Below are 12,710 nucleotides of genomic sequence, written 5' to 3' on the forward strand. Positions count from 1 at the left end.
AATGTTTACATCACGAAATCGAAACTGAAACTAAAACATAACCTCTGTTGCCATTCTTCGTTTTTACAATATATGTGCGCTTACGGTGGCCAAGCAATAAATTTTCTGCAAGATAATTGAATGACAATTTTTGACTAGTATTTTAGAACAGGCCTTTGGAAGTAACCTGTTATTTTTATAACAGGTACGATTAAATAACAGGTGACAAATACCTGTTCCAGAAAATATTGGCCATCTCTAATCCTCAGGCAGTTGCACGAGGGATACGGAGGCAAGCCAATACCTGCTAGAGGAATCAAGCCCCACAACGGGTTACTATAGGCGATGATGACGTAGTAGAGTTAGGCCCAGATGAAAACCAGTCAGGGTAGCTATTTTTTCGAAAAAATCCGAATCTGATCAAACGAGCCATTGGCGATATTCTGAAGTATTGTAACCTGTGTACGCATTCAGCCAATTGGCGAATATTTTTGATTAGAATTTGTAAACAACCGTCGGTGTTATGATGTAAACGTTCTTCGTAAAATTTATATTTATTCTACAAATGTTATAAATTTCAGCATTAATTTAATTCTTAGTGTTATGAATAATGGTATTTAAATGTTGTGTACCAAACTGTAGAGGAAATTACAAAGTTGATGGTACAAAAGTATCTGTTTTCGGATTTCCCAAAGATGAAGAATTACGTAAGAAATGGCTTGCCGCCATACCAAGAGATTTTGAAGTTACAAAGAATTCTAAAGTGAGTAATATTTGTTTTTATTTTTAAAAATGTAATTATGATTCTTTATTATATTTTTACTTAGAGTAAATTATTTTAAATTGTGGATAAATTAATCGTAATAATTAAGTTGTTCTTATCAATCATATCGAAACTATTGTAATAAATTTTGTGTATAATGACAAAATAACTATATAGCTATTTATATATATATATATATATAGTTATTTTTATAGAGTTTTATTTTATAAAAATATTAATAATTTTAGTATTTTATTAAATTTTTGCTCAAACTTTAAAACATTTTTATTTGACCGTAATATAATGTAACTGCTTAAAGCAAATTTTTTTTTTATTTGATTTTGAAATTTAAATCTCTTAATTTTTCTACAAAAATCTATTAATTTTTCATGCATGAATATAGTATATAATATTTATTTTAAATGCACATATAAATAATGTATTCATTTTGTTATAGGTATGTGAGATGCATTTCAAGGAAAATGACATTAGGAAAGCTGTGGAATTTGTTTGTGAAAAAACTGGAAAGAAAACAGTTGTGCCCTATGAACAACCAAGGTTAACAAAGGAGGCTATTCCATCTATATTTCCTGGATGTCCAGAATATATGACCAAAAATGAGCCAATTCGAGAAGAGCCAGAGAGAAAAAGAATAGAAATGTGCCAGTTGGAAAGCGTCCTTGCTGAAAGTTTAGAACTTTATGAACAGCATAATGTAAAATTTAAAGTAGATACTCTAATTGAACTGATAGAAAAATCTAGTTTAGTGGATTTAAATGATGTTTTTAATCCGGTAAGTATTGAAAATAGTTTTTCTTTTGTGAAAATCAAATTTGTTGATCAGGTTCCCACATATATTACTGTAATAGTTGATCAAAATCTATCTTTAAGTGTTTTTATTGATAATGTAAAGATTAAGAAACTTCATGATTTAACATTTCCTCTAATCATCAGTAATGTTCAGCAAATTTCAAATGTTTTATGTTATTTAAATAAGTCTAATGATCTAAAGTTTGATAATATTCCAAATCTTATTAACTCTATAACTGTCCAACTTACAGAATTAGAAAACTTAAGCTCAGATAGTCAAAAATTAGGTATTAACTTTCTAAAAGAGCAGCTATCTTTACTTTTTACTCAAAAAAATCAAAACCGATACTCTACAGACTTTCTCATTTTTTCTTCATTGTTTTTATCTATATCTCCTCATGCATATAATTTTTTGAGAAGCAGTGGTTATGTTATTCTACCGCATCATTCAACTATAAAAAAATTGATTATGTCATATGATATTAGTCCTAAAAATGAATCCACTGAGGAAAACTTCTTATCTTACATTAAACAGAAATTTGATTATTTAACTGATGCAGATAAAACCGTTACTGTTATGATAGATGAAGTCCATTTAAAACCTTTTTTTGACTTTAAGGGTGGCGATATATTAGGAGCATCATATAATTCTATTGAGGCTGCTAACTCTGTATGTTTATATGGTGCAGAGTGTGGAATCAAGTTTCAAAGATGTTGTAGCAATAATGCCAGTAAAAACCGTGAATGCTGATGCACTCTATGAGTTTATTAAAAAGACATTAATTGGTCTTGAAACTATAGGTTTTCATACATTTTGTGTCATAAGTGACAATAATTCTATAAACCGCAAGGCAATGTCCAAATTTTCAACACCTCCTAAAGTTCAGGTTGAATATCCACACCCATTTGATAGCAGTAGAAAATTATTTTTTATTATTGATAGTGTTCATATAATTAAGTGTGTTAGGAACAATTGGCTAAATCAAAAAAATTATAATTCTTGTATGTTTTATCCAGAATTTCAGGTAAATGTTACTAATGATATTGACACTAATGATAATGTAAAAAATGTACCATTAAAAACTGCTTTATTTCAAGCTTTACGTAAGTTACACGAATTTGAAAGGTCTAATTTGGTTAAGTATGCACCCACATTGATTACAAAATCTCTTTTTCCTTCTAACATTGAAAGACAAAACGTAAAACTTGCTTTAAATATATTCAATAGACAGTTAATAGGAGCTATAAATTCACTTAAGGAAAAATGTAATATTTTAGATCTAATATCAACAGCAGAATATATAGAAATTTTTGTAAATTGGTGGGATATTATGAATGTTAGAACAGTAACTAAAGGATTTCATGAAAGGAATGAATATCAAAAGCCCTTGAGATTAAAAGATTTTTCTTTTAGATATTTAAGCGCATTTCTTGAATGGTTATCATTATGGGGCAAAGCTATTTCTGATACTGGTAGATTAACCTCAGAAACTCACTTAGCTCTATCTTTAACAACACAAGGCATACAAAAAATTTGTCGCTATTGCACTGAAGAGTTAGGTTTAAAATTTATACTGGCAGGTAAATTTCAAACTGATAGTTTAGAAGCAAGATTCGGTAAACATAGACAATTAGCTGGCGGCCAGTATGATATATCAATAACTCAATTATATGAATCAGAAATGAAGCTGAGGCTTCAATCTACTTTGCCATTGATTTTAAAATCAAATGTTTTTGGCTATGTTAAAATAGATTTAAACAATATTGAGAACGAATCTGAATTTCTTAACAGTAATTTACTATGCAATAACAAATTTGAAATAAATGTAACAGAAGAGGATTTGCAACAATCTAATAGAATTATGCCTGTTATTGTTTACCTTGCTGGTTATGCCGTTCATTCAACATTAAAATTCCTTAAAAATTGCCCTTTTTGTAAGTTATTGTTAACAAGAGATGAAGAAATGCTTTATCATGAAAATAACATCTTGATTCACCATCAAGATCGTGGTGGACTAAAGTACCCTGTGGAGGAAGTTATAACTATTGGTTTGTACTCTTATGTAATTATTTCAAAACTATTAACTGAATTTGAAGAAAATTTTTTAAAAGTTCATAATCAGAGAATTATTTCTTTAAACATAATCAAAGCTGTATTGAATGATGAAGAGAAACACTTAAATTTTGATTATTGTGATAATGAACATTCTTCAGATGTTGTCATTCATTGTATTGTAAAGAAATTTGTAAACATCTTATTAAATAACTATTGTAAATTGAAAAATGATAGCATTTGTTATGCCTCCCATGCAAAAGCTAAAGAAAGAAAATTAAAAACACTTATGAAATCCACTAAAAATCTAAGTTGATAGGTAAAAATTATACTTTTTTAAATGTTACTCAAAGTTTAACATATTTCAGTAAAATTTGTGTTTACATTTTATTTATCATTTTTTGAATTTGCTACTTAATAAAATATTTATTATGTAAGGTTGTGATGGGTAAAAATTATACTTTTTTAAATGTTACTCTAAGTTTAACATATTTCAGTAAAATTTGTGTTTACATTTTATTAATCATTTTTTGAATTTGCTACTTAATAAAATATTTGTCAAAGGTTGCTTACTTTATTTTAATTTATCAGTGTGATGGGTAAAAATTATACTTTTTTTAAATGTTACTCAAAGTTTAACATATTTCAGTAAAATTTGTGTTTACATTTTTATTTATGATTTTTGAATTTGCTACTTAATAAAATATTTGTTATCTAAGGTTGCTTACTTTATTTTAATTTATCACTTCTAACAATCACACTTCCACAGGAAAAAAATACAAATTATAATCATGCTTTTGATATGTTTTTTTTTCTATCTAAACCTTGTTTGAAGACTGCATTTGATTTTCTAAATTTTCCCAAGCTCATTTTATGTCATTGTTTAGATACAATTTCTAGTTCTAATAACATGCAAAACATAATCATTAAAATCCGAAATAATCATCTACTAAAAATTTAAGTATCGTATTATAAAAATTAGATCCCTTCTTAGTTTTATGTCAAAACTATAATAATAATAAATGTGCAAAATCCCTTGAAAAATATATTTCTTTGTTTTTAATCCATACATTTTAAAACAAAAAGCTAGATAAAATTTTCCAATTTATAAAATAAAACTGGTATTTAATGCTTAAAAATATATTTTTTTCATTCACACATCAGTTATTTTTGTTAGAGTTGCTTTATTTTTATTGTTAATCATTTCTGAAAACAAATAAATTAAGCATTTTTGCACAATTTAAGAACATTTAATCTAGACAAAAAAAAAAAAATATATAGAATAATTTGTAGCAAGTAAAAATTAGTAGAAGAGTAACGAAAAAGTGTCGAGAAACGGAAGAAAAAAAAACCCGTCATCGTCAGAAGTGATCAGCGAATCTGGGCCTAACTGTATGAGTCATCGTTTTGCGTCCTTCGGCTTTCTTCCCATCTAGGAGGTATTGGGCAAGCAGACGTAATCAAACGCTCTGCTTATGCTACGATGATGTAGTTTTAATGTACATATTTTATCTTCATTCATTCTTAATAAATACCTTTCTTTTATCTGATATTCGCCATCATTTCTTCCTATTAACAATTTGAAAAAAACCCTATACTATGAAAACTTAATAACTTTTTTAGAAGCTATGCCAGAAGAAGAACTTTCTCCCAAATATTGAATCGAAACTTTTAGATGAATATAGAATATAAGTGACTAATCGAAGCGCAACCGTCTGATAGTTTGATCTGAAAAATGCGAATTTCAAAATTAATATTAAAAAAAAAACATGAAATGTCCCAATAAATACTGGAATAGAAAAGAAGTGTGGATTTTCAATTTGACTGCCGATTGGGAAAAAAAAAAACTTTTTGTGGCGAGAATCCAGCTGGAATTAAATACTGAAGACTCGTTGACTACTTAAAGTGCTGAAAAAGAAAAATAAGCATCCTCAAATTTAAAAATAAATAAATAAAATAAACTAAAAAAGTTAAAATAATGGATTTAGAGTTTCCGATAAGTGTGTGTCACACGCAATACGTCAGGAATTTTCTTTTCGAACGAAAATGTGTTTAAATAAACAAAACGATTCAAGGATTTTATCATCCATTAATAAAGTTTTCCTCAACTGACGGTGTTGTGTGAAAGATATAAATTCCAAATATATAGGTTTACATAAATTTCGATTCAACGAAAATCGGTTAGTTCTTAAATTGTCTCGTAAATTTAATATGGAATCAGCAAATTAACTATTCAAGTTTTATTTATTTATGGATTTATTTGCTTCACCATTGTTTTTTGTTTTATTTCTGAAATAGTATTGATTCTTTATCAAAATTTTCTATAACAGTTGAAATTTAAAAAGAGAATTCATGCTCATATTGTGAATAATTTAAAATGCAATGATATGGTTATTACAGTACTATTAGCATTTATATTTGATAATATTTCTATTTATTGATGTTCAATAGTTTACCATATTATTTGGTTTAAATTAAAAATATATTTAAAATTTAAGGTTTTCATATTTTATTTAAATACATATATTTTACTTCTGATCTAGTAAAATCCTTATCATAATTAGTATCGAAATTATTGAAAGGAATTATTATCTTTTTATTGCATTATATATCACGTTATTTATAATTTATTGATTGTTTGGGTAAAAGTAAAATTTTGTTTTATTGTAATAAGTAAAAGATGTTAAATAAGTAAAAGATATATAAAAATATAGATAAAAGAAAAATATAAATAAGATTAAAAACTAAATATTTGAATTTTAATTTCTATATGTAATATTTAATTATCGAGCTTTATTTTTAATATTTGAATGTCCTTAAATTACAGAAATTATACATTTAAATAAGTTATAAATTTTATACGGATTTAACTGCAGTATCAGAAAATGCAGAGACTAATTAAAATAATTTGGAAGATGAATTAAATACTTGTTCACTAAATTTAAGTATAAATCAAAATAAACAAGAAGATAAACCAGATATATTAAACTTTGAGCCCGACATTGGTATTCAATTCACAGCCTGGCACAAACATTTCGGGAAACAAACAAGAGATCCTAAATTAAATAAAAAATAGAAATTAAATAATGTTCAAAAATTTATAAAAGGTTCAGCTTTGAAATTATTTATTAATAACTGTTTAAATTGTCCTTCTTTTCAGGAAATAGTCGAAAGTTTTCAAGAGAATTATTTTTCCCCACCTTGTGGCTTTAATTATTTTCAAAATTTAAAATTTTCTCACCAAGCTCAAGACCTGAATTCATATTTTACAGAAAAGGTAGAGTTAGGTCAATTGTCCCTACAAATTTAAAGACGTTTAAGAACCCCAAATCCTAATTGTTTCTAAAATGATTCATGAGATCCCCACTCTCTTACCCCAAATTAAAACTAAACAAAAAATATCGGAATCTTAATTGAGTGGGTATAGACAACAATTTCAAGGATGGATACCAAGAAGGTCATTCATTAATAACTCAGTTAGTTCAAATTATTAGAATCCGAGACAAACTTTTTCTCTGCCAAGTCAAAGTTTAAACCAACAACCCCAAATTAGACCTAAATTTAATAAATAAAGTTTATTAAACATAAACAACAAGCACGTCATTTCGCCCAGGCTTCTCAGGAGCTACTTCCTAAGCTATGCACATTTTGTGATAAACTTGGAATTACCAACGTTTATTATTGGGGCCAAAATTGTGTAAATAAAACAGTTTTCTTTACTGCTGAGAATCTAACCCAGCAAAAAAAAGAAAGTGACCAACCACAAAATTGACAGTATCCGAATACATCCAAAATAAAAATGAAAACAGTAAAAATGACAAATACCCGATTGTGGCTAATAAAACTATCTTGTATGTAATCGTAAAAAACTTTTAATAAGCAAGATAAAAATTAAATTATGAAATCTAGTTAGTTGTGTTTTTGCCCTGGAACTCACACCACTGATATTCCAAAATTAATTTTGCTCTAAAAACTTAATATTTAAAAAAAAAAAAAAAATCTTTAGAATTAAAATTCATAAGGTTCTATTTTCTCATAAAAATAAAAAATAAAGAAGCGATAATCATCACACTTCTAGATGGCTCATATATAAAAATTAAAATTACGGAATTTGAATCTTTAATCAGCTGTTAAAATTTAAGAATTTTGCAAGTATGGAGTTTAATTATCTTTAAAACTAATTAAAATAAAAATTGTTTATGTTACTTACCAAAGGCAGTGCTTATAGCTGAAATAAGTCTAATTTTTGTTTATTTACTTTTTATAAATAACAATAGATTAAATAATTTTTTGACTTGTCCACAAAGTATCCCCATGACATGTCTACTCTAGTCCCTAGTCATAGAGCTATTGACAAAAACATCCTTTTTTTAAAAGAAAAAAAACAGTATTTACTAAAATAAACTATGTTTCATTTAACATGAAAATAACCCTTTCAAATTAAACGAAATATCCGATCCATGCAAAATAATGATTCATACGCTTTGTCAAATAAATTTATAAAAAGCAGTCACTCTAGCCCCCTCTTCCCTACATCGTAAAATAACCCCCACGATACGTGTGCGAGCTCCTTCGTCACACGAATTCTCCCCCTCTTCAGTGGGCGTAATCCTTAATCAATCTTCAACTGTCAAAATCGGAGAAGGAAAATCGGAGGGGTGAAGAACTAAGATGAGGCTTGGAGAGGGGTGCTAGAGGATTATCCTTTATCGCCTTTTATTTGCAAATTATTTATAACAAGCTGATTATAATGCTGATTAGTAGAGGAAAGCAAGTGCTTTTTTGAAAGTTATTATCTTAAAATTTCAAAAATTTATTCTTGATTTAAGTTTATTAATTTCTTATTAATTATTATTAATTTCTTATTAATTATTATTAATTTCTATTAATTATTATTAATTTCTTATAAACATTGCGTAATGTTTCTTAAATATAAGTTCTCAAAGGTTTTAATGTTGGTTTCAATTTTTCCTTGGTTTACATTTATGCGCATTTTAATTTTTCTTAGTTATGATACTCAACTTATACCAGTTTTTTCATTATTTCGATTGTAACTTAATGATGTTAATGCTAAGTTCTCCTAATTGTAGTTATTTAGTTTAATTTACGTACAATGCAAATTTTTATAAATTATAGTTATTTTTTATTAACATTTTGTAAAAAAATTTGAGGAAAATTTTCAATTTTTTAAATGTCAAAAGTTTTCATTATTTTGATGTCATGTCATTTAAACTTATTTTTTATCTCTATCATCTTTATTTATTTATTCGCTAATTTACAATTATACTACTGTTTTATTAAAAATATATTTTGTGAATATTTGGATTATATTTGATTTTTTATTATTTTTCAATCATGGCTATGCGTGGAAATTTAACTGTAGCATAACTCTTATACGAATAATTTCGTAATCTCTTCTTAAAGAAGTATATGTTAGGGAAATCTGTTTTTAACGGTTAACAAAATGTATTAATAATTATACGAAATACATATAAGAAATACACATGGAAATCGAGAAAAAAAGTTATATATTCATTTATTTAAATCGAAAGTCTTATCTCTTTACAGGAAGGGTTTATAAAATGAAAAATTATGCTCGGGCTTTCAATAGTTGCACAATATATACATCACAGTATATGTCATGCCCTGCGAAAGATTTTATTCATTGCAAATTTTTCTTGCTGAAAAGCAGAAAATTTTGTATTTGCTGTTATTGTATTTGTTTATTATGCTACATACATACATACATACCTTACCTTTGAAAAAATTTAGTCAATAGATATTTGTGTCAGTAAGTATTACAAGTAAGTACAGTCAGTATTTTTACAATATAAGGCATATTTTAACGAACTCTCAATCTTTAAAAATGACTTTTCATTTCAAATCTTAAGGATAATAATTAATGTAGTACAAAAACTAATCGAACCTTGTTTCTTTATTATTATTAATTTTTTTCGTCGCCATTAGGGTATAATATAATCTTTTACTAACAAAAACCTACTTTTTGTATTAATTAAATTTTCTTTCCTATTGCTATAAATGCTATAATTATCTATTAATTAGTATATATTAATGTTATAATTTAAAATAATATTTTAATGTTATAATTTAAAACTGAAAAATAAATCTTTATTTATTATTTTCTAAAAAAAACCATCACTGCTTTTGTCCAGTAAGTGCCAATGCAATAGCCAAGGTGTATACAATCGCCGATGTCGACAGAATAATTTCGTCAACAAAACTTTACGTTAATAAAATATACAAAATAGAATATTGCTTAAAATTAAATTTCTTTATTCTTAGTTTGCATATATTTCTGGTTTTACATACTAAAGTTAATTATAATTTTGAAAATTTAAATTTTTTACATAATAGATTTATCAATAGGGTGAGATGAACACGTGCGAATATATATATAATATATATTATCAAAATAAAAGAAGAAAAAAAATATATAAAGAAATTTTGATTATAGATATTTCTAATTTCCGTTAAAAAAGACTTCAGATATTTTATTTTGATTTTTTTGATTGCCATTATTGATAGTAAAGTCGTACCCCAATTTTCACTAGCATACTACTAGCATTGCAATTTTTAGCTGTACACAGGGCTGACGATTCTAAGATTGCTCAGTAATCTCTTAATTTATTCCTTTCCTTGTGCGTCAGACATAGTTTAATGCATTTTTTGTCAGTATACCTGGTGTAGTAATTATTTTTGTCTGACTTTATTACTTTCTACATTTAGTCGTGTAAATTTGAAATGCATTTTCCTCACATTTTAATTTTCAAACTTCGTAGGTTACTTTGATTTTTTGTTAGTTAATGAAAATCCGAAGAAAATGATATTTTTTGAAAATTTCTCTATAATAATTTTTATTCCTCGGTCTTTGTTATTTTTCAAACATTTTTAAACTAAATGGTACTTTTTGCTCATTTTTGGGATTAATTTTGTAACCCGGAATTCTTAATTCTTATTAATAAAATAAGTCTTCGTGAAAACTCTGTAATAGTTTTAAGGAGTAAAACAAATTTTTCAGATTTATTTCTTGTTTAATTGTAAATATTTTTTTAAAACTTCATTTTCATAGGATTTTAACTTTTACATTGTTTATGTTAATGATATTTTTGTAAATTGTTTTCTCTATATTTTTTTAGAATAATTTAAAGTCATTAAATATATTTCATTCAATTTATACTTGAAATTTTTTAAATATTTTAAAAGTATATAACATAATTTCCCAATATAATTAGGTTTTTCAAATTTTTTTTTAAAATTTTCATTAGTCTTTTTCGCTATCTAGCTATCCAATTTTGTTTCGAATAGCTATAATTCGAAAAATAATATTACATTGTTAAGTTAAAAAAAATTTTAATAACCATGTATAACATACAATATACACTAATATACAATACACTCTAATATACAATAAATGTTAGGTTATAATTTTAGAATTAACAATGTGTTTAGATTATACTTCGTTAAATAAGAAGCATATTTAAATATGGCACGCTGGAAGATATATATACATATATTTTAATTTGTGTAAATATATATATATATATCCTTTTATGTAAGCTTAATTTTTATCTTAGACTAAATCAGAGAAATCAGATGACTTGTTAAAATTAAAAGTCATTTTAAAATGAAAATTAATTCCTTCATTTGTTTTAATTTTTTTCATCCCTTGTCCTTTATCATGAAAATTGAATTAATTTTTCTCCTTGGAATAAAGCAGAAAAATCTGAAGACTTGTTAAAATTCAAAGTCATTTTAAAATAAAATTCAGTGTGAGAAATCAATCTCTTTTACGTCCTTCCTTTGTTTTATTTTTTTATACCTTGTGCTTTATCATTAAAATTAAATTAATATCATAAAGTTAATTTTAATTTTTTGTATACTGAAAATTTATATTCATGATTAAATTCAAATCTATGTCAGAATCAATATGTAAATCACAAATTATTCCAGATTCAATATGTTTTTGCGGAGCGAAAAACCATTTCATGTCATTATGATTAGAATGCATCTACAAAATGTCTTGCTCAACATTAACAAATTTAAAGGAGTAAAATTACAAAACTAAAATGCACTTTTTTCTTTTTAATTTGTTTTCGATTGATAAATAATTTTTTGTTAACTAATTTGTTGCTGTGAATGTAATAGTTAAATCATAGTCATAAACAGCGGAAATAATTTAAATAATTACAATTAGTTAATTACAATATAAATAATGCAACTAATTTTAAAATATTAGATCGGACGAAGTTTATGACTTTGCATTCAGAACATGCCCTTAAAAAGTATAACCCTATAGCCTCTGTAACTCTGTGGGGGAAACATTTTGAGCGTGTTAGGTGGGTCATCTTGACCATCATTTACTAGCAGGTGTTCCTTTGTAACACTCCTTACAATGCCCTTTGTTCATTTTGGGGGGAATAAGTTTGTGACGAACCGTATCTGTCATCCCACGATAACTTCCCCACGACGTAAATATAGTACTTTATTGACGTCACTCTAGAGCTGCCCAATGAGCTATTAGTGGTGGTTAGGAGAAAAACAACGAAGATGATCCGAAGACATCACGATTTTGATTCCCAGCAGAGGGGATGACCCCTTCGCTTTGGTAGCCCGACGATCTGCATGCAAAATGGAACAGTTTAACAAAGACTGATACCGCGAACCCTCGGTCCCCTCGCAGGCTGATTAAAGTGGTCAATCATCCTTTCACTAACCTGAGCTAATGATGAATGATTTTAGTGATCGACTGGGAGTCGTGTCTTATAATCCGTCTACAGTGACACCGCGTATGTATGTGCTTAAATAAATAATAGGAGAGTAAAAACGTAAACAGATTGCGACAGAAAGGGAAGAAAGTCCCAAAATTTCTGAAGATTCCCAGAACTTAATAAGATACAGCATACAATCACATGATTAAAATATGGCAATTTTACCAGAACTTCTCTATATCTTATTTTTACATGCACATTAAATTGACATCGGGCAATATCGATATTTGTTAACAATATTCGAAAAGAGTTCTCGCGATGTATCATGAATATCGTGTCTGACAATAATATCGAATGCATTACAGTTAATAATGAT

At 26.6% G+C, this 12,710-nt stretch overlaps 2 protein-coding genes across 2 annotated transcripts; both read left to right on the forward strand.

Moving 5' to 3' along the window:
• The first annotated feature begins 356 nt into the window (after positions 1-356).
• LOC147810629 (uncharacterized) lies at positions 357-2,303 on the forward strand. Its single transcript, XM_087160446.1, has 2 exons — positions 357-742; positions 1,200-2,303. Exons 1-2 carry the CDS (start codon positions 590-592, stop codon positions 2,301-2,303), a joined length of 1,257 nt encoding a protein of 418 aa, XP_087016572.1. The 5' UTR covers positions 357-589.
• Positions 2,304-2,648: 345 nt separating this feature from the next.
• Positions 2,649-4,044, forward strand: LOC147810630 (uncharacterized). The gene has a single exon (XM_087160347.1). It carries the CDS (start codon positions 2,884-2,886, stop codon positions 3,919-3,921), a length of 1,038 nt encoding a protein of 345 aa, XP_087016473.1. The 5' UTR covers positions 2,649-2,883; the 3' UTR covers positions 3,922-4,044.
• Positions 4,045-12,710: the final 8,666 nt, after the last annotated feature.

This window comes from Parasteatoda tepidariorum, chromosome 4 (assembly GCF_982258835.1).
Source record: "Parasteatoda tepidariorum strain Cologne lab strain chromosome 4, Ptep-v5.0, whole genome shotgun sequence".
Lineage (NCBI taxonomy): Eukaryota > Metazoa > Arthropoda > Arachnida > Araneae > Theridiidae > Parasteatoda > Parasteatoda tepidariorum.

Coding starts and splice junctions, on each gene's coding strand:
- LOC147810630 (XM_087160347.1), top strand. CDS start 2,884: ATGAATGTTAGAACAGTAACTAAAGGATTTCATGAAAGGAATGAATAT.
- LOC147810629 (XM_087160446.1), top strand. CDS start 590: ATGGTATTTAAATGTTGTGTACCAAACTGTAGAGGAAATTACAAAGTT. Junction 743..1,199: donor AAGTTACAAAGAATTCTAAA/GTGAGTAATATT, acceptor ATTTTGTTATAG/GTATGTGAGATGCATTTCAA.